The following is a 23,390-nucleotide window of genomic DNA, read 5'->3' as shown; positions in this document are numbered from 1 at the left end:
ACTTTGAGCGAAACATACACACATCTGTATAAAGCTCACAGTCCTACCTCCACTCCAGTTAAACTGGGCAGCTGCTTTTTTCAGTGCAGAGACAGACAGACAACTTCAATATTATCCTATATTAAAAGGCTTACATGGTAAAGTTATGTGTAAGCCAAAATAACTCAGAAATGTCGAGAGTTGTTAGTTTTATTTGTAAATATATCTCCAATAAAGCTGAACATCTTAGTTTTGAGCAAACCGTGCTGTTGTACTGACATTCTTCGTAGGCTTGTCAGTCCTTCACAGAGTGCCTATAGTAACCCCTGCAGCTTGTGATGCTCTACAGCTACCTTGATGCTAATTAAATTTTTATCTAAACCAAGTTTCTCTTTTCCTCTTCCCACCTCCTTTTCATGAAGTCCTTGGGACTCTCTCAATAAGCTTTTTATGGTGTCTCCGTACCTTAGGTCCGGTCCTCCTCATCCCTTAACACATCCGTTTGTATTGTGTGCAACAGGGCATTCGATTCAAAGAATACCTTGCACTAAATACAGTTGTTATTACATTTTTAAAAAGTAAAGAAAATACTGCTGTGTTAATATTAAAAAACCTTACCTGCGCTGTATGAGAACATCGCACAGAGCAGAATTATTTTGCCAACAACTTCCTGCATGTTTGGGTATCTTCTGAAAAGAGGAGCAACACAGAGTCAAAACACATACTTTACTTACTGTCCGCATCTCATATACAAATAGTACTCATTGGTGTAGACTGTAGATGCTAAAACACTGGAAATAATAAATGTCGGGACATTATTGTAGATGTAAATTGGCTCCCAATTCCATATTGCGCTGGTTTTAATGTTGATATTTCTCAATATGGTTGTGTAACAAAACGTGTCCAGGGAGAGGGAGCATTATATGTTAACAGGGAGACCAGCTTTTGGGCGGAGTCACAGACATGGTAGAAGTTGGGAAGGAGAACACGAGTACATTTTGAAAAGGGGTGGGGGGGGGAGTAGGAAGCAAAGTGCAGTAAAACACAAACCAGCCAGCATAAAGAACGATTTACAGGGGTAGGGCCAGCTTGGAGGATGCTAAATGTCTTTGTTACAAGGAAAAATGGGGAATATAACACTTGCATCAAAATGAAAGGAAAGTTCAGGAAATACAGAATGGAAGATGGAAAAGGGCCTTTGATTTGCCTCATAAATAACAGTTTACATTCAATGTGACGGAGCTCTTTGCCTATCCACAGCCTTTCCATCAGAATACAAAGTAACCATCTAATATTAACAGGTGCCTCTGCAATCACCAATACATTGCCTAAGCAGTATACATTACAGAAGACTGCCACCACATCAGTTTAAAGAGAAACATTGCAAATACATTTCCAAGGTAAAATGTTTATACCATCTCTAAAATAATTGCAAAATATGAAACGTTTCCAAAACAAATGAAACGTCAGTAAATCAAAACATAAAAGCACTCCATATACAGTTTCCCAAATTCTTCAGGTGATTTTTTGTTCTGTGTCATCTGCAGATGAGGTCCGATTTTTGAGGAGGCCCCAGAGTAAGAGATTACGTGGATCTTAGAGGGATTTGAACAAGAGGGTCACCATACGCTTTCTCCTGGGCTCCGGGAAAGAGGCCTGCAGCTGTGTATCTAAAATCAGGGGTGACACAAACTGCAAAGTGGACAAACGGCAGGATGTCAGAGCTCAGTGGACATTCTGCCCAACTCTAGGTCAGTATATAAGTCAGTATTCCTCTTTGCAGAAGACCAAATATAGAACATTAATGGCCAGAAATTATACTAGTTTATTTGAAATTCAATCACTTTGCCTATGCTGGCTACAACATAGGAATTCCGTGAAATGATCCATAAGAGGGGAGAGTTTTCAGTAAATGGTTAGTACGACAGATGGGTTTTAGACCCGGTTGCTCATGCAAAAAAACTGTGGCCCATGCACTAACCCTATTTTGCGAGTTGCTAATTAAATAGCAACTCGCAAAATAGGGTTAGCGACTTCTTGATAGCGAGTCTGACTCCTATGTAAGAATGTTTTGCTACCGCAATTGCGGAGGCAAAACACTTGCAGTTTAACACCCTCTTTAAGAGGAAGTTAAACCATTTGCAAACAGGAAGGGGTCCTCAGGGGACCCTTCCCCTTTGTGAATGGATGCACAAACATTTTTTCAGAGCAGGCAGTGGTCCCAGGGACCACTACCTGCCCTTAAACAAGCATTTGGAGTGCAAATGGTTTCGCCTTCGGGCCTTATATGTATTTAGCTATGCAGCACATTAGCCTTGGTGCTGAAACATCTACTGTTCTTTAACATGGAGGGAAAGTAAGCACCAAACTCCGTGACACACCAGGTTTGGGAACACATGGAGAGACATATTGGCTTTCAACTGGAAATGGTATAGTCCAAAGCTCTGTTTTTAATATAAAATCAGGGCCTTCGGTGGTCATATCACTGAAAATACAAGATTTAAAAAAAATATTACTGTCTACGGGTTCTCGTGGAAGACAATTTCTATGAACTGGAATCTAGAGAATGCTAAAGTGATTCTGGTATTTTACTGACCTCTGCTGGTCGTTTTCTTTCAAAAAAGCTAAATATAGGCAGTTGTCAGAAAATGTAAAAAAAAGAAAGTCCCTCAGCAGAAAGCAATTCTGGTATTTTACTGACCTCTGCTGGTCGTTTTCAATCAAGACAGTTAAATAGAGGCAGTTCAACAGAAAAAAAGTGGAAGCAGACAAGTCCTAGGGCTGATCTCCAGAGCCCACAAAGTACATATACATATAAGTATATAATAAGTATATACTAAAATATATATACGAGGTCTCTAATGCTAGACCTAAAAATGAAACAAAAACGTTTCATTTTTTTAAAACTACATCCCGTTTTTCTTTAAAAAACACTGGCTACATTTTCAAATTAAAAAAATGCTTTATTTAAAAGCAGTCCCAGACATGGAGGTCAGCTGACCCCAGCAGGCCACCATCCCCGGGAGTGCCCACCATTCCCTATGGGGTTGCAAATAGCGAAAGCCTCATTAATATGCATGAGGCATGCAATTTGCGACCCCATTGGGAATTGCAAACAGTGTCTCAGACAGTTTAAATTGGCAATTGTGACTCGCAAATTGCAACTTGCAATTTGGCGCAATTAGTAAGTCTCAAATGCCAATGGTCGTACATCTGGCCCTCTTGGCCTTATTTAAAGTTTGGCAAATGTATCACTCTCTCACAAAAGTGTTCCTTACTGCAAAGGCCATAGGATATAAAGCACTTGTAATAAGGTAGCAGGATATTCACGTTTGAAATAGAATAACCCTTGTGCCACCCTCTAAATTACACCCTTGATCTTATAACCATTCTCTTTCTCTTCACAACCATTGCAGCTTCTGTGACACAACACTCACAGGTCACTGTCACGCATTCAAGAGTTTTAGTTCCACTCTTTTATACAAAGCACCAGTTACTGTCAATGAACATGCATACTTTCCATTCCCTATGTCTCACCCTCTCAGTGCTATGTTTTCACAATTGTAGTGAACCCTTAGCCCCGCCTCACTCAACCTCAGATCTCTGTGCAGATCCTGCCAAGGCCCCTGTCCTCTCACTGATCTCCATGAGGCTCACTTGGACTCCGCCGCTAGGGGGTCTCGGTGGAGGTCCAGTATCCTTCTCTTCTCCTTAATACACAAGGCGTGGGTCTGTAACAACAAGGCACTTTTGTTAACGAAATTTGCCTTTATGTGTGTTTATGGTTATTCTTCTTTCTAAACACTGGTTATATATTGAGGTTTAAAGAGTCATAAGGTAAGTAATGAGGAATGGCACCGGGACATGATGTGTAACAAGTCGGTAATGTGGTTCTCTGTTTATTATAATGCACGAGCACACCATCACCCTACTCCCCCTCTTACCACTCTGAAATCTTTGGTCTCTTGCGCCTCTGATTATAACCTACATGTTGGTGATATGCAGCGTCCGATTAGATCCGTGTCGAAAACCTGAAAACGCCCTTTTTACAAACATATTCACAGCACTTGGACATACATCAAATTCATATCTAGCTTCGTGATTTAGAAAGTGAGGTAACGTAAATAAAGCCCTGCTTCCCTGCACCGACCGCCAGAAGCGCAATACATAAACAGTCCCTCTGCTAATAAACAGTCCCTCTCCTCTGGTAATAAACAGTCCCTCTGGTAATGAATGGCAGTTCCGTGGAACACAAAAGGAAAGAGGACTGAAGGCTTGTCATCCTTTCAGGTCTTTGATAGCTGGGGTTTGCTTTGGGTGTTGGTTTTCACGCTGTCTGCTGGTCGTGTCTTAGGTCATTGTTAGGTCGCACCCGAATAATGATGGTGCTGACAGGCAAATAGTGATGTAACAGCGTGTTTGTAAAAAGCAAAGGTGATAAAAGTGTTGTACAAGGAGCACTAATATAGACTATATGAGTTAAAATAGGTGGAGGTGAATTCAGGCGAGGGAAACAAGTTTAACCAGAAAATCAACTGCAAAAAAACAGCCCGTGGCACTCTTACGCAATTCTTGCGACAAATCAAACCCGTTGTCTTACCCTGTAATTTGGAGCAAGAAAACCTTTGGAAGAGAAGATCCCGTCTGTTCTGAGCTTCATGGCCGAAGGGGTCTTACGTCATCACCCACGGGTGTCGTGTGCTGATGACGAGCTGAGCTCGTCATGGTGCCACTAAAATGGCATTTTCCAGCACAGGAGGGGGAAAACGCCTAGCATCCAAGTGGTTAAGTGAAATCAGCCACACCTCTCGTTCACCAGCCAATCACTGAAAAGAATAATACTGAACAATAAACTTGTCGCCAGAGGGGATACTGTGGGGCAGATTTACGAGCCCCTTGCGCCACGTTTACGTCACTTTTGCGTCACGCAAGGCGGCGTAAATGTGGCGCATCCCTACGAGGCATTTACAACGTGACGCATCTATGGAGATGCGTCACGGTGTAAGGCCCTGCGCCACATGAAACCTGCGTCAGGTTTCATGTAGGCATTCCGGTGCAGGGGGGGGGGTGCGTTCCGTCGCAGGAATGCTCCTGGAAAGTGACTCAGTGAAATCTACAAGATTTCACTGAGTCACTTTCCCAAAGCTTCTACGTCAATTCCTTACGCCTGCTTGAAGCAGGCGTAATGAGTGACGCACCATGTAATGTATGGGTGGCCCTGTGCATTGCAGGAGTTGCATCGCGCTTGCGACGCGACTCCAGCAATGCGCCGCCCGTAAGCCAAAAAATGCGTCACGCATCTGCCCTTCCTTGCACCATGGTGCGGCGCATCATGGGTGGCGCAAGGATGAACTTGCGTGATGTATCTTTCCTGGCGCATTTCTGCCGATTTGCAGAGATGCGTCAGGCAACGTATATTTGCCCCGAAGAGCATACCTCAGGCCGAGCATACCTTTGGCCCTGTGCCACCAAATATTTCTAGACGTCTCCATGCAAATATTCATGCAAATATTCATGTCTTTCGTTTCTTTTACTTTGCCCTACTGACTGAGCACAAGATAGCCCATGTTGCAGAAAACACCAGACACTTGAATTTGCTTTTTCTCATTTCCCTTTCTTATAGCTCAATCCCTTTTTCCACGTCTCCTGCATGGAGCAACCTCTCACTGATGGTGTCAAATGTGATATCATGGATTAAATCATTGGTAGTGATATATATCATATCATTGATTGTGTCATTTTATGTCTGTTATTATCTTATTTACAGGGTACTGTGTGCTATTATGTCTATTTTTCAAACCTCATATTTCTCACTTCCATCCATCTAGGTGTTCACAGATTAAACTTTAAAGAAACACATTACAACATCATTTCAAATTATTTCCAATCATTTGATGTCTACGTTTTGATCTCAGTGAAGTGTTAAATCCATCAAACCTGGAGCGGCTCAGCGAGCATCTTTGTCTAATATTTGTTTTGCCACAGCATTGTTTTCTAGAGATTATGTCATGAACACAACACATATAGAGATAAGGGCTTTGAGACACCTCCACCAGCCATTGGTTTCTAATGGGTCAGTCTGCTTCACGACTGCTTGTTTGAAGTGTCTGTCAAATTTTGGATCAGCCCGTGGTTTATCCTCTTTACAGGTCTCATGGGTCAGCTCGTTCATTAGAGCATAAGGTTCATCAATCCACCTATTCATTGCTCCAATTGTAATTCATGGGCTGAGAAGCGTCCCTACATTCCAATGAAATCCCACAGTTACTATAGTCTAGGCTGACTGCAGAGCAAGTGAGCAGTGCCACCACACACCGGGGCCAACGCTTGCTCCTCTTAAATCTATCTTTGTGACAAGCAAAATGAAATGCATAGAGATACAGCAGTGGAAAACAATTATCATCATTAGACTTGTGGAAGGGCAGGTGAGCAGTGCCAGTGGTTTCACACATGAGCAACCGCCACTCTGACAGAGGACCATTCACACTAGGGCTCAGCCTGAGTGATTTTACCTGCCCTGGCCTCTATTTTTTGTAAGGGGTAAAATGCAGTTCTTGAAATTCCGCAGTTTTTGTTTTTTTACCAAAGCAGCCTTTACAGTGATTTAAATTTCCGCTCAGTTTTGCAATAAAGAATAAATATTGTCAGCAAAAACGTAAATGTAGTAAAATTAATATTGACAATATTTTGATGTGTATCTAAAATTCATGAATAGTCCTTCTTTTATCTCTATTCATTCTCTGGTCTGCTGCTGCTTTGAGCTTGTCTCTCAGCATGCAATTCGCCCTTTCTACATCTGAGCATGCCAACCAGCTCATGTTTGCTGGCTGGTGGCCAACGTGGTACAGTTTCACTCCTTGGACACCACAAATGCAGCACTACAAGTGTAGACAGCAAGAGGCTCAGGGGCATATGTACAAGCCCCTATCGCCATGGGAACGTCGTGGCTTAACTCTACCTTGTACATAAGGCCCCCTTTCAAGCTATGGTTAGCCTGAAAGGGGCGTGCAGTTGGTGTTTTGCTGTGGGCGTTACACCGCGACACCAATTGTATTTGACGCTGAGCCCTATGTACACGGATGGCGTACATAGGAGGCTGCGGCAAAATTAAGACCAGGAAAATCGGGGAGAAATGCATTATTTCTCCTAGTTTTTGCTTTTTCCACGTGTGCTGCCTTGTGCAGCACACACGGAAAAAGCAAAATGCCATGGTTTGTTTATGTATAGGAAGGTGTCCCTCCCTGTACATAAAGAAATCTTTTTAAAAAATTCAATTTTTGTAACTTTCATGTGTGCTGCATGAAAGTTACAAAATGGCATTTTAGGATTGTTCATGTCCAGGAACGGACACCTTCCTACACATAACCAATCCTCCCCTGCACACAGACACCATTGCAGTCTGATGCAAGGGCGCCTGCGTTGGCACTAAGTTGTTAAACTTAGTGCCATCGCAGGGGGAAATGCAAGGCTGTACCACATCCTTGTAAATATGGTGCAGCCTCGCGTTTCTGAAGTGCTGGAGCTTGTCGTTAAGCCAAGGAGGCTAACGATTCACCCCTCCACATCATTGTGCATATCCCCCTGTGTTTTACGACATTTCAAACCTACAGCTTTGCCTACATGTTTTCAGTCTCACATGTGCAGGGATAAGGTCCTACAGGGGCATATGTACAAGCCCCTATCGCCACCACAACGTCACTTTTACAGACGTTGCAGTGATGATAGGGGCAGCGCCTTATGTACAAGGCAGCGTTAAGCCACTTAACCTGGCTTAATGCTGCCATGTACATAAGGCCCCCTTTCACGCCATGGTTAGCTTGAAAGAGGTGGGAAGTGGGTGTTGCGGTGGGCGTTGCACCGCAACACCTATTCATTTTGACGCTGCCCCCTATGGACAAGGGTGGTGTACATAGGAGGAAGCGCCAAAATTAAGACCAGGAAAACCCTGGTCTTAAGTTGGTGTAACAAGGAGAAATGCATGATTTCTCTTCGTTTTTTGCTTTTTCCATGTGTGCTGTCTTGTGCAGCACACATGGAAAACTCAAAATGCCATGGTTTGTTTATGTGTAGGAAGGTGTCCATTCCTGTGCATAAACAAATCTTTTAACACCATCAGTGCTGCAGCAATTCCCCCTCTGTGCTGACTCTCATTTACTCCCATTGTTCATGACGAGCTCAGCTCGTCATGAGTACATGAGCAGTGTACTGCATGACGAGCTGAGCTCGTCATGAGCATCGAAGGGGTTAAAAATGCCATTTTGTCACTTTCATGTGTGCTGCATGAAGCAGCACACATGAAAGTGACAGACTTGCATTTTAGGATTGTTTATGTGCAGGAAGGGACCCCGCACTACACATAAACAATCCTCCGTGCATGCAGACACCCTTGCACTCTGGTGCAAGGGTTCCTGCGTTGGCCAATGCAGGCAGAAATGAAAGGCTGCACCACATTCTTGTAAATATGGTGCAGCCTTGCGGTTCCAAAGTAGCGTAGTGTGTCATTAAGCCAAAGAGGCTAATGACATGATCCACCACTTCATTTTTCATATTCCCCTTAGTGTCTTCTGGCTCTAGACAGGATTTCACGGCATGCCTGCATGTACGGATTCCTTTACTTTTGATTAGGGGCTCAAGGATGCGCCTCATCTGCATGGCCAGCTTGGAGCAGATGCATGTTAAGTGCAGTAGATTCTCGTTGTGTGTCCCATATAAACGGCACCAGAGTATATCCATGCTGGTTTTTTCACTAGAGATTGAGGCAGCCCAGGCAGCACTGCATAGTTTAAGTTTCAGGTGCAGCGGGTAAGTGCAGGCTAAGTACAGTGCTCATGATCATGAGCAGCTATTATTGATATCCAGGCTTGGCCTCTTTTAGCAAACTCCTCTTTATCCTTTAAAAAAAGAGATTCAAGCCATTGCGGAGTTCACTCGTTTTTTCAAGAGATATCTATGAGAGTGCCAGCCCCCATCGGTTTTCAAGGTGTACAGTTTTTAAGGACTGATCCAGGAATTCTATAAGACTACTGCTGCTGCCCTCTTTGTTAATTGCTAACCACAAGATGTTGTTTAGGGTGTTAGTTTCAGCTTGTCTTAACTTGATTCAAATTATCTATAGATCCCTGCCACTCAATTGACTACCTTTTGAGGCCAAACTCCAGCCGAATTTGGCCAGTGGAAGTGTTCCTTGTTTGATTTAATACTTATCAGTAGATTTTTATTGGAGTTTGTCCAGTGCCGCCGAGGCACAGTCCAAGAGAGCCTCGCAACCCTATGTCAAAGTTGGCATAATTTTTGCTGCCAGGACCTTCAGCAGTGGATCGAATGATGAGCCTTTCAACTTCTTGCTCACAATGTTAAAGGTATCAATGAGGGAGTTGCTCTTATTTGTAATGGCTCAAAGCTGTTTGTAGGCCGTTCCCCTATCATCCAGCAGAAACCCTCAGTATATGTACTCATTTACTGCATCTAAGATGTGTGTGCAAAAAAGGCAGGTTACATTTTTCCTAGCTGCCTTGCTGAGCATCAGCTCCTTGGTTTTGTTCCGATTGACAACCAGGCCATTTAGTGCTGCATACGGATGAAGCGTATTGATCAGTCTCTGAAAGCCAATTTTGGTCAAGCTGCTTAAGACTACATTGTACTCATATAAAAGATGGTTCAAAGCTGCTTAGGACTACATTGTATGCATATAAAAGATGGTTCAAAGCTGCATAGGACTACATTGTATGCATATAAAAGATGGTTCAAAGCTGCATAGGACTACATTGTTCGCATATAAAAGATGGTTCAAAGCTGCATAAGACTACATTGTACGCATATAAAAGATGGTTCAAAGCTGCATAGGACTACATTGTACGCATATAAAAGATGGTTCAAAGCTGCATAGGACTACATTGTACGCATATAAAAGATGGTTCAAAGCTGCTTAAGACTACATTGTATGCATATAAAAGATGGTTCAAAGATGCATAGGACTACATTGTACGCATATAAAAGATGGTTCAAAGCTGCATAAGACTACATTGTACACATGTTAGAAATGGGATTTCTGGTTGGCTGAGGCTTGCGCCAAAGCCAGGCAGAAACCACCTCTACAGTTAGGGCAAGGGAGTTACACTCCACAGATAACCCCTTCTTAGCCCCTTGCCAATGTGACACGAGCAGTAAGGCTTATCCCGGAGGCAATGTGTAAAGCTTTTGCGCACACACCCACCATCCTGGCCGCCCACAAAAGGAACTCCACACAAGGTTATATCAAAAATAGTCTCTGTATTCTCAAAACACATCAGATAGTACTCACACAATATACATTGTGCCAACTGGCAAAGGCAATATTTACAAGGGATTATTTATACCTGACAGGGCCACATGGACCACTGTCAGGATCAACACAAAGTGAACTTGCTAAAAGTGAGCTAAATCATAAACATACAAGTAAAATAGGTCATAGAACTTACAGCCAGTAAACAATCATAATCACTGTACTTTGCAACAGTCTGTGACATGAAATTCATCATGCACAGTATCCCACAAGTCTAACTACATTAGACCCTAACCACCTAAGTAAACATTACACTAGGGGCGTAAATCGCACTGGGAAGTATAACCTCCCTAACACAAACCTAAACAGGTAAAACAACCTCCTATGCATAAACCATATCTAGAGGTATCAATACAGGCTGCACAAAACATACTATACACAATACATTTCCTAGCACCCAAAAGTATTAGCACATAAATCACAATAGCACATAATTAACATTAGGACCTGCACCCTATAAATGTAAAAATCCCCTCTGACCAACTGGCCATCTCAATTAAGGGGGCTCAAACGCCCTATGTCCAGAGAATCAGGGCTGCTGCCTAAGCAGCGAAAGTCAAGGTTGCGCCACTGCGCCAAAACCTAAATGTTGCCGCTGCCCACTACTTGCTGGGTAGCTGAGAATAATAACTGGAGGCCTAAACGCTGCAGCTGGCACTAAGTGCTGCTCAGCAGTGGAGGCCAAGGTAGGGCGAAGGGAGTGGGGCTCACTCCTGGGTTCACAAAGAACAAGTCCCCTGAAAAGAAATACCTAAACGGTGCAGCTGCCCACTACTTGCTGGGCAGCTGTGAATGCAAAACTGCGGCATGGTCCCTCACAGGCCCTTGGGACAAACTGCGCCAAATGCTGGAGCCCTCTGGCTCTGGAAATACATACTGCGCACATTGGAGCCCTCTAGGCTCTTAAAACAAATGTGCCCCAAACACTGAGGCACCCCACAGGGATCAGCAAGGGCTTCTCTGGCCCCTCACAGGCTCTCTGAAACTATGGTTTCCCCTGGGCGACGCGGGACCCTTCAAGAAATAAATGCCACTAAGGACAGGTAAGTATGGGTAAAATTTGCGAATTCGCAGTACGCCAATTTGTCCGAAAGCGAATTCGCGTTCCGCATAATCCGCAAATTTGTGTGAATTTGCAAATTATTTTTTTTGTGTGTTCGTGGGGCACTTTGCGTGTTCGCGGGCCGCTTTCAGCGCGCCGACCGTGAAGTTACCCATGCGGTTGGACATGGGCGCGTCCATCTTGTTTGCGTTGCGTATTTCCGTTTCCGGGCACTAGTTGCATTCTCGCGTTGTGCGCGGGGCGTGATTACTTGGTCGCGTGCGTTTTTGCGTCCTTGCTGGGGAAATATCGCGCGAACTTACCCACGCGGTCCTCAATGGACGCGGCCATCTTGTTTTTCATTCATTGCTATGGTTCTGGGCATGCTTTTTCAATCCTCCCCTAATCTTTGCAATCCTTTGTTTCTTTGAACTTTTTTTTGATCTTTTTTACCCATTATCTATCCTTCTCTTTTTCTACATCTATATTTTGTGTTTTTTTCTACTTTTGGTTACTTTAAAACTACTTTTTTAACTCTTTTCTTTTATTTACTTTTTCTCTATTTTCTTTCTATTATTTCCATTCCTGTCCAGGACCATGGCAAAGGGAGCCGGGAAGAAGAAGGGGAAGGGTCCCGCACCACATACGATTAAGGGGGGAGCAAGTAGTAGCCAGGGAGATCTTCAGCACGGTGGAGGTGGCCACCTCCCCAAGACCGTGGCAGCAGGGGGCAGGTCCGGTTCAGGGTATGGCCTCCGGGAGCGTCGCCAGCTGTGGGATAAGGTATGCCGGACCATGCCTAGGGAGTCGGGGGTCCGGTGCACCTACCGTCAGGCGACGCACTGGTGGGCTGACCTCCTTGACCGGGAGCAGGGCCTGCTCCACCTGCTAGGCGTGGAGATCCCTGGCCTTGGTGAGTAGCTATTTAATAACTACTTTGTTTTCTTCTGCTCTGTGTTATATTGCTAATATATGTTTTTCCCGAAGAGCAAGAATGCTGCCGATTTAATTACATTGCAGGTAAATTAATGTTTAAATAGCTTCTGTGATTGCAGGTGCTCGCCTGCTCAGTAGCGTTGCTCCAATGCTTACTTGTATGCAACTTTGTGCTCATTTGAGCAAAACTGCATAATGCTAGAGAGACTAGAGACTCAAGTCTAGTCCTTCCTTTGTACTCCTGCTTCCACTAAGAAGAGATAGTGGTGGATTGATAGGTTGAGCATATTATGACTTGTTATTTACATTTTTTAGTGGTCTGCAATCATGATGGCGGACTTTGCCTGTCACGTCGCGTGCTGCTGAGTGCTGGCAGTCGTAGTCGAACCTTTTTGTTATTGGTTTAGTTAGTGATTTACATAACTTTCCAAGTAGACGGTCTGCAAATCCAGCAATACGGTACTATCTGTCCTAGTTGACCAGATCAGATAGGTCAATCAATACATGTAGTGCAATTGTTGGTAATTTGTTTCCCCAAGATAATTTTAGATTGTGGTCAAAGAAATCAAATATTTCAAAAAAACAATCATCCATGTTTGTGTTTATTTCATGATCATCAGCACCTCCCAGGGGCAAGGAGATGACCACACCTGAGACTCCGGCGGAACAAGGTGGGCAGGATCGGTCCTCTACAGGCTCTTCTGCTGGCCCCAGTAAGTTGTTCTGTTGTTAATATTAATAATTATACTTCCCTAACTTTTACAGCTCCTATTCATTCTAAACTGTTTCCTAATTCTATTTTTTTACAAAATAGTCTTTGATCTTCTTGTAGACTGTTTCTACATTCTTATCCTGCCTCTACCATCACTCTCTGTGCTACTACTATTTTCTATTTTTATTGTCAGTCTGTGTAGGTAGCTAAGCTTGCCCAGTCGGCAAACGGTGTTAAAAAACTCTGATCCAGCAATAGCTCTAGAGGCACCGAGTGCAGTCCTCTGGGTTGCCCTTGCTGTCTATTCCAGTCTTCTTAATGTTAGTGCTTTGACAATTTCCAACATCAAAATGTCAATGTCCACCAAGAATAAGCTAGTAGTTGGCTTTTTGATTTGATAGTAGCACATACCATACCGCTAGTGTTTCAGGGACTTTTCTGCACATACAGAAGTATGGACAAGAGAAATAGGACATTGTTGATGATAGGTGCAGTTGGACTTTCCACATACCTCAGTCAGAACAGAATTTGAACCCCAAATCCCCTGACCGACTATCTAGTGTGTCTGACCAATGATTATACGACCCAGAAGAACAAAAAAAGACTACAAAGTCCCGACCTATCAGAGTCACGGAAGCATGCTTGCAAAGTGCAGTAGTGCAACTGCAAACCCTTTCGCTCACTCACTCGTGAACAAAAACCACACTGTGTTTTTTAGTTTTAAAGTTTTATTTTCAAATAAGAAATAAAAAAACAATTTCTTTATTTGTAATAGTGCAGTATTCCCAGTGAGCAGTGGTGATAGATGACGTTAAAGTTTAAACACCCTTCCCTAGTATATACTTCAACTTAACACATCTAATTATTAATAGTAACTGTGCGGGACTCGGGAGCCCTCACCTTGTTAGAACTTCAAGTCCTCCTGGTGGTGATAAGGAGTAGGTGGTTCTGTCTGTATTTAGAAAAATGTTGCACATTAAAAAGCAAGCATTCATCAGTTGTGCCAAAAAGTGTTGCATGTTATGGCTAACCATATAAGTTAACACTCTCCCCAAAACATGACTTTTTTTCAGTCCCAATAATTAAAAATTGTTAATGTATTATCATTTTCTCTTCCATTACAAGACGAAATAGGGGGTGGTGTATGGCATCTAAAAATATGACATGTTTTTTCTAGGCGTCATCACAACATCAGATGCAGCACTTCCCACCACCAGTGCCGGGCCAGCTGCGCAGAGGGGTCCACTCTAAGGGCGGATGCGGTGGTGCCACAAGTGCCACCAGGAGGAGCTGCCTCGGACGATGGCTCACCAGCGGCGGACGGTGGTAAGTTATTATACTCCTTACTTATTGAAATTTTTGAGTAGGCTCGCAAAGGGGTGTATGATGTACTGTACAGTGGACAGTACACTAGTAGAAGTACACTGTACTGTTATGAACAGTTACTAATTTAGAACTACATTTTTGCCAATCACGGAGAAGACAGTCACTCTTGACTTAGCCATAGCATTAGCGGTGGTAGTTCTCTAGTACGCAATGGCCCCCTCTATTTGACTTCAACTCAGCTGTGAAACTTGTATTGTGAAGCCAAGTCAGATCAGATGAACTTGAGGAATGTGATGAACTAAAAGGGAAAGAAGGGTGTAAGGAAGGATGATCGAGTCGTAACATTTATGACTGTAAAGAATGATACATGTTTTTGAATGCATGCAGAGGTGGCTGATAGGAAGGAATCAGATGCATGGCTGCTTGAAGCAAGGATGGTTGGTGGAGAAAGAAAAGATGACTGCCTGTGTGGGTGAATCAGAAAATGCATGTGTGGTGTGCATTGCAATATATCATTTGGGTGAAACTCAAATGCAAGTCAAGACGGGGGTTTACCAAATAAAATGAAAAAGGTGTTAGTTGGTTGTAGAGAAAAAGTAAAGTTGGTACAGTTGAGAAATTAAGAATGATAGATGTTTACTTTAGAAGCCTGGATGGTATCTTCTTCCTCATAGATAGCAGAGGTATATGTAGAGCAGACGCTCAGTGGATGAAGAGTGTTACTTTGTTTGAACAGCATGTCAGTGCCAGAGTAGCAAAGCAGAGGAAATCCAAATACTAGACGTTGTGATTGTTCAGAAATTCTCCCTTGACTAAAGTAACAGTAGAGTAGTTTACTTTGCAAGCACAGCATATATTGTGTATGTATATTATAGTTGACAATTATATCAACTCAAGTCCCTTCCTCCGGCAATTATAGGTACCACACTCACACCCTATGTTAATAAATCTCTTTCAGCTGTGTCAATCATGGGTGGACTATTGATGTTGTTTACTCAATCTATCACAACAAAACACCTAAAGTCATCCATCATATAAGCAAAGATCATGGGATCAGCTAGATCCATGATCAGAAATGAATAATCTTAATTTTCCTTTTGTAGTACTGAAGGCCCGGGGGGGGGGCAGTGCGAATTATATAAATTACATTGAGCAGTAACCCTTGATGTAACCGAGTATGGCCAGTGCCACCCCTATAGAAAAGTAAGAGCTTCCCTATCCCCACCTGCATGTACTGCTTAAAGTAATGCGAGTCTGTGTCATCATGGCTTGTGTCTGTTTTTCTTGGGTGCAAGCTGACTGAGCTGGCATTATGCAGGCTACCACAAGTTCACGTACAAGTAATTTCTTTCGCAAAACTAGAGAAAAAAGTAGAAGACTGGTGTACTCTCTGACTCTCTGACTATGTAGTGAGTCCATAGTGCTGCTAGTAGAATTTCCGAAACTCCCACTAATGTTACAGGCCTACAAAGGCGGCGGAAAGATACATGCCAAAATGTTATACTGTGCTTGCAAATTGCTAGAGTTACTGTGAGACAACTTTCTGTTGAATTATTTTGTGTTATTGTTAAAGAGTATTGGTTACAGTATTATTCTTTCTTTCTTCATATAGATGTTCCACAAAAGCTCACCCAAAAGGAGATGGCTGTCCGGGCCAGGGCCCCGAAACTGGAGGCCATTTGTGTAGAATATCGCCGGCTGCGTGCTCGGGAACAGGAGGAGGAGGTGGCAACATCTGCATCCTCCTCCAGTGGCCCCTGGTCTACCAGCCAGCAGCCTCCAGCACGGCGCCGTGGTCCGACAGCCTCCCGACGCCGCCGCTCAGCTGCAACAACACCAGCAGCTGCCCCCCCCAGAGCCTGGATGGCATGCCTGCGCCGGCTATGCCGCCAAGTGGGCTACCTGGAGAGCACGGTGGAGAAGCAGCAGCACCAGATCCGGGACCTCCGCAAAGAGCTGCGGGACCACCTGTCCACAGGACACCGCCGGAAGTGACTGTGTCCCTTGCCCCTTTTTTAAAGACTGTTGGGTGGGGGGTTGGGAATTGGGAGTTGGGTATTCTGAGGGACTTTTTGCGGGACTTTGAAATGGACAATTGTTGGGGTTAGGTAGGGGGTTCTTTGGGTCTTTGGCCTAGTTTATTTTTGTTAGGGTAAATATTTATTTATTTATTTTACATACTTCAACATAGTGTATGCATTCACATTATTTAGTGGGGTGGTGGGCAGGGGTTACTGCACGTTTGGTTTCCTCAAACTTACCAGCATGAATTATCTAAAACGTCCCAAAATTTACAAAAGTGCCACTAACAGAGTTAGTGAATTCAATTGGCCTACTAGTACTTTACTAGTACTACTGTCAGTCTCTCCTCTCCTCCGAGTCCTAGCCTATTATTCTACCTCCCCAAAATGCTTATCTTATTTATGATTCGTGTTTGAGAATAGAGCTAGGCACAGCACTGGCTGCATGGCAAATGGCGATTACGGTTGCCCATGAAATCCATCCAGGACACAAATTCCATTGTTGTGGTGGTAGTAGGAGTGGTACCGGTGGTAGTGGGAGTGGTACCACACTAGCAGTAGCAGCATATGAAAAACAAAGGAAAAAAAAGAGACGTTGAGTGGCCTTAAAGGAGTATTAGAAGGAACAGTATATATTTCGTAGCCTAAGCAATGTTGAAGATAAGTATGGGGAAAAAAAATGTGCATGAATGATTATGGCTAAATTGATTTGAAAATAGTAAAACAATCATTGGTGTTTTTTTAAGCAGAATTTCAATATTCTAGGATTCATCTAGCTGCCTTAAAATTGATTTGAGGAGGTTGCTTGCACCTTATCCTCCCCAGCAAGTGTGTGGAATTATTGCTGTCATTTAGTCACACCTCAATGAAAACCATACAGCCTGGGGGAAGAGGGTTAGGGTTTGAAAATTGGATGGGAATGGGGTTTTTTGGGAAAGTTTTGTGGAGAGAGGAAAAAAAAACACAGCATGTATAAACAACAAATGAAGAAAAGCAAATCTTTGGATACGAAGATATCCATAAATCTTTTAAGGGACATAAAGGAAGTGCATGCATGAAGTTGTTTGCTAAATGGATGGTTCGGTTACTGAAAAGTAGTACTAACTACAACTTACTAAGTAGTACTAAACTATTAGACAGTACAGGGCTGCTGTAATTACGCAATATCACTCAGAGAGAGAATGACTTAGTAGTACATTACATTAGTTTTAGAAATACTAAAGAAAGTTATAAAATAGCTGTAGGGATGAATTTGAAACAGAGAGTCGCACTCATAAGAGTTCACAGCAATAAATTATTTAAAAGATAAGGAGAAGTGAAGAGGAAAGGATACTGTAACTGTATGTTGTTGTTGTTGTCCTGTTCAATTTGGGATTTGCATCATGCATCCAGCCATTCCTCTTATTCGCGGTAGTCCTCCATTCCTTCTGATGCTCCGTCGATTAATCTTGGTGACCAGACACACTGTCCACTGCCTGCCTGGCGGATGCGGAATTGCGGATTGATGTTGTTCCCATGGCACAAGGTAAAAGCCGGCCTGCAATTGTTGATGGAAAAACAGGAAGGGATATTAAAACAGCACTGAGAAAAAATATAAGGTACAGTGTGTAGTGGAAAAATAACACTTTCAGAGGCGACAGTATTACATACAGGCATTATCTCTAAAGTGCGTACTCTGAGTCTCCTTTTCAAGGATAATAATTGCACACAGCAGGCCTAGGCCATGCAGACGGTCAAGGCAGGCACCACTAAGTGAACTACCCTGATGATGTAGCATACCTCTTTGACAAAGACAGACAAAGCATATCTAATTTTATGCAGCAAGCCACATAGCCACAATTTTACATGAACTGTGGTCTGGTCTCTGGCATACACTACACTGGCTGGACCACTCCCATACCACGACTAGACAGACATGTAGGTCTGCTGTGGTTGTTGTTGACTTGTTTACCTGTTGTTTGCCACTCATGAAACGGCCATATTTCTTCCGTAAACCGACAATGATGATGATCCATCCATCCCAGTGAGTGACTGTGTAAAGAATAAAGATAATATGTAACTTTAATCATCAAGACTCATCATCATCATGGTATGTTATTGGCAAACTCAATGTTGTCTACACACTGAGTCTAAGGAAATTTTCCATATTGAAAAATGCAACGTAGTGGCTGGCCCTTGAAGTATAAGTGCAATTTGTATTAAACAAGGTAACAGAGTACACTTGAGTTACATGTATTGTGTAAAAGATTAAATAATAATAACAAAACACATAGATAGGATTCACTTCATGCACAACAAACAAACAATTGCTTTCATCAGAGCCAGACAGCTAGTGCATGCCATCTCATCATTCATTACCTGTTCCACTTGTCATCATCTTATTCTTAAGTGAAGGGCCACAGGGCAGCCTCTCGTGCCAATTTCAGAAGGTGCAGTCAGCATAGTGAGTCATCACAGTCCCACTTCTTTTGAGGGGACTCGTGTACGGACTGAAGCGACAGTTTCTAGATTCTGCGTAATCCTGCCATCTGCCTTGAGGGAAATGGATAGGGGGAGTCTGGAGGAGGAGGATAGAGGAGCATGACTGAGTTGTGAACTTCAGGAATGCAGAAAGTGGCACCTTCAATATGGAAAATAAGACGAAGACAGTGCTGCTGATGGATTTGTTGTGATTAAAGATTTGTTGTGCTAAAAGTTGCAAATCAAAGAAAGACACACAGAAATAAAAGTCAAAAAGGACAGAAGAAAACAAAAAGTAAGTTTTTCAAGCCTTGTTGTCAGGGAAGTAGAGCTCGTCCTCAAACTCTGTGAATTGAACATGGAGTAGGTCCGCTAACAGAGAAGAGCTTCCGTCACCCAAGTCGGTGTCCTATTCTTCCTGCGTGGATTCACGTATTTTGTAATCTGATGGTATGAATTGCTGATTCATCTTGATCATTGTTAACCTCTCCACATTTTTGGGCGAGAGGCGGGACATTTTTGAAGTGACAATGGCACCAGCAGCACTGAAAACACGTTCCGAAGACGCACTTACGAGTGGGCAAGACAAATAATTAATAGCCAGCCTGCTGAGCAGTGGCCAGTGAGGCTTTTTTCCCATACCAATACACCAATGGGTCACAATCAATGTAGACCTCTGTAGGGTCATCCAGATAGGCCTGCACCATCCACTCAAGGGCCTCCCTGGGTGGTGCTCCTCTTTGTGTACCATGTGTTTCCTTTGCATCAACACTGGAGCGAACAAACCCTTGCTGAGTTATCCAATCAGCTTCCGACAATATTATGGCTGGTAACAACGCCAAAACTTCCTGTCATTCTTATCAAATCACTTAATCTCCCCGTGCCTAAAATGAATGTGTGTCCTCATGTAAAGTAACTGGTGCTATGTAAAGCACTCTGAAACCCGATTCGGTTCGGGTCTACTTCGCTCTATATAAAACTCTAAAAAAAAATGTTTTAAAACTGTTGCTGCTGTCGGTAACGGCTGTGAGGGAAAATGACTGCCTTCGGCCACAGAAGTGGACCTTGACGCCGGATGTCCTGCTGCTTCAGTAGTACTTGTGGTGTTTCCTTCGATTTCCTGCCGCTCTTTTTCTAACCGAGTGGCTGACACAGCTAGCCTTTGTACTTTGAAACATCTTCTTCATCAAAAGGAATGAATACTTTGCTGGTCAGTGCCTTTTTGTACCGTGGATCCAGAATATTTTTAATTAAGCCTTTCATTGACAAGTAGGTGGCTTAATAAGCTCTCCCCCAACCGATATGCGTCTTGTTTGTGAACATCAGCTCTGAATGTTGAAGATACCACCTTCAGTTGTTGCTCTAGCATGAACAACAATGGGATAGCTTTGCCCAAACTACAGTCCTCCCTGCTGACTTCATGGGTGAAGACCTCAAAAGGACGAAGCATGGCTGTCAGGCTTTTAACTAGGTACCATTCCTCCGGCTCTAGCTCATGTCTTTCATAGGTGCAGACCGTATGTTAATGCTATTGATATACTCATTGATTACCTTGTACTGCTCAAACAGAGGTTCAAGCATGTAGAAGGTTGAGTTCCAACGTGTTGCCACCTCCTGGATGAGTCTTTTGACTGGCACTCCACGGTAACGTTGAATGATCCTCATCTCCTTCCGGGCCTTAAAAGAATGGCTGAAATGTGTGCAGATTCTTCGGCAGGTGGTCAGTAACTTGCTGACTGTGTTTTCTCTTTTCAAGAAATCTTGAACAATAATGTTAATGCTCTGCACCAAACACGGCACTCTGAAGTAGCCACCATCATGCATAGCCTTAACTATATTACTGCCATTATCCGTGGAAACATAACCAATCATGCGTATTCTTGGCACCAGCCATTTAGAGACCTTACTCTTAAATTCCTCCAGAATGTTTAATGCAGTTTGAGATTTCTTCATGGCAAACATGGCTACTGTTGCATGTTTTCCACTCGTTTGAAAATTTGTGGCATGGTCAACACCTGTAGACATCTTTTCTCTAACCCCTGCAAAAGAGACCCAGTGTGCAATGATGCACATGTAATCCACGGCTTGGCAACTGGTCCACATGTCTGTTGTCAGGTGGATAGTGTGAACAGCACTCTTCTGCAAAGCTGACCCAATTACTTCAAGCACATCTTCATGTAGTGCAGGAACCGCAACTCTGGCAAAATAGGACCAGCTAGGAACCTTCCATTTAGGGCAGACTGTTGCCATAAATTCTAGAAAACCCACCCCTTCCATGAAAGAAAAAGGGAGAAGGTCCAACGCTAGCATTTTAGCCAGCTTTGCGTTATACAGACGTACCGTTGGGTGGTTGCGTTAAAATGGCGCCTCCGACCAAAACATGCTTTTAATGGTGGTCTGGACCATTTTCATATGTGATGATGATGATCCAGACTTCTTCAACCCAGTTAGGCTCATTGATGTACTTTTTCGCATTGGTGTCTATCCCAGACTCCTAGGGGTCCATTACGATGTCGGGCGGATCACCACCGCCATGGTGGCGGTGGCGATCCGCCCGACATAAATGCTCGCCTGCCACCCTTTTCCCCCCGCCACATTACAATGGCAAGTAGGACCGCAGCGGAGGCAAACACCACCCGCCACTTTTCCGCCCCGGTCGCCTGGCGGCCGGGGCGGAAAAGGGTTCATATGGTGGCGGTGTCTGTCAGACACCGCCAGCCATCTTCTAATGCGTGTAAATAGGTGCCTTTCGGCGGCGGCAATTCCGCCACGGAAAGGCAGGCTGTCTTTGATTTGGGGGGCCCCTGCCGGCCCCCCTGGTGAAGGCCGAGGTGGGGGTGCACAGGGGGGGTACCTATGGTACCCCCTTCATTTGCATGTACAAAGCGGCAGGCACCGCAAGGTGCCTGCCGCTTTGTATATGCAAATGCATCAATGCATTTTTAGCATTGTGGCGGGCGGTGCAGAGTGCACCGCCCGCCACAATGCTAAAAATGAAGGATGTTCCTGCCATTGTGACGGGCACATCCTAATTCCCCCAACGGGACCCCCGCCCTTATGGCGGGCGGTCCCGAGTCCCGCTAATATGACGGGTGGACAAAGTCCGCCCGTCATCATAATGACCCCCTTAGTGGGGAAACATTCAACTTTTACCACGCAGTGCTTTTACATCGCAACTTTTACAACGCAAACCATTACAACGAATTGCGCTGGGGGGGCGCTCTAGGATAGGGAATAGATTTAATTTACTATCCAACACCTTCCCTACTATCCACGGGGACTGGAGTTGGAATAGTAAATTAAACTATTCACTATCCAGCACCCCTCAACACTATGCGTTGTAAAGGCATGCGTTGTAAAAGTTGCGATGTAAAAGCATGCGTGGTAAAAGCATGCGTTGTAATGTCATACATCACCTTAGTGTGCCTCATACATGTTGCTGGGGTAAAGGATGTGGGCGCTACCACTGCAGTGCTGCTGCCAGGGGTACTGGGTGTACCAGAGAAAATGTCTGTTGCTTCTTCACTTACCCCTGCACGATCACCCCCTCGTCACCATCAGATGCAATATGAATGGAAACATTTGGATTTTTTTGTACTTGTGGATTCCCGAATCTTCCTCATGTGCGCCTCCCAAATGATAGAGTGGTGTTATTGGAGATGACCTCTCTGGCCTCCGGTACCATAGTTGGTACCAAGCTTACCCCGACTAACTACAGTTTTACAAATCGAACAAACGACCATGTTTTCCGCCTTTTTGCTAACACTAAAAAAGTCCCAAACTGGGGACTGGAGATGTCTGCTGGTGCTGGAGGTGCTACTTTCAATTTCAGATGAAGTGGAGGATGGGTGTGGCTGAATTTGACTCTGTTGTGCACTTACAGCACCACTACTTGAGGTAATGGAGGTCGGGCTGGATGGAGGTCCCTGCCGGCCCTTCTGATGAGAAAATATGGAAGCTGTAGGTCGTGTTGGTGTAGTTGTTAACTGCCTTGGTGGTGGTACCAGTGCCACGCCGCCCACATCACGCTCAGCAGCAATTCGGGATAGGGTAAAAATGTCTGTCTGCTGCATGCCCGCTGGGTTTGGAGTAACGACTGTGATGACTGGGTTGTCGTCAGACTGTTCATCAGCAGCATAATACACCATTGCGATGAGCCGGCATCACTGGTCGATGGTGATTGAACAATTAAAGCGGCTACCTCTGCAACACTCATGGCCTTGGACCTAACTTGGTGTGGTGGCACTGAGCCCACTGAAACGGAGGTGCAGCTCCCAGCTTGGTCCCTGGCGGACCCCGCTGCTGCAGGCGTAGTTTTTTTTCCCCCAAAAAAGTGCCTGTAGGCACACCAGTCTCCTTGGTAAGTGGTGCCACTTGCTTCTTCTGCTCTTTCTTCTTACTATCAGTGGCACTGGCAACTTTCTTGGTAGAGGAGCTACGGCCACCTTTCTTTGGGCCCATCTTCATCAGATGTCAGAACAGCAGGCCGCAGTTGCACGAGTTGCAGAGTTTTCTGTGGCCACATGTGACGTCACATGACGTTGTGCTGCACATACCGCAGCAGGACTTCTTCCTGGCACTGATGATGAACAA

At 44.1% G+C, this 23,390-nt stretch overlaps 1 protein-coding gene across 1 annotated transcript in view; it reads right to left on the bottom strand.

Moving 5' to 3' along the window:
• LOC147724242 (lectin-like) overlaps nucleotides 1-668 on the bottom strand; it is a 1,164,867-nt gene extending 1,164,199 nt beyond the window's left edge. The window contains exon 1 of the mRNA XM_086966979.1: nucleotides 598-668. Coding sequence (XP_086823105.1) covers nucleotides 598-655 — 58 coding nt within the window. The 5' untranslated portion in view covers nucleotides 656-668. The remainder of the gene's footprint in view (nucleotides 1-597) is intronic.
• Nucleotides 669-23,390: the final 22,722 nt, after the last annotated feature.

The sequence above is a fragment of the Lissotriton vulgaris genome, chromosome 4_1, assembly GCF_964263255.1.
Source record: "Lissotriton vulgaris chromosome 4_1, aLisVul1.2, whole genome shotgun sequence".
In the NCBI taxonomy this organism is placed as follows: Eukaryota; Metazoa; Chordata; class Amphibia; order Caudata; family Salamandridae; genus Lissotriton; species Lissotriton vulgaris.
The sequence above is the reverse complement of the archived record's forward strand: the minus strand, read 5'-3'. Positions and strand labels throughout refer to the sequence as shown.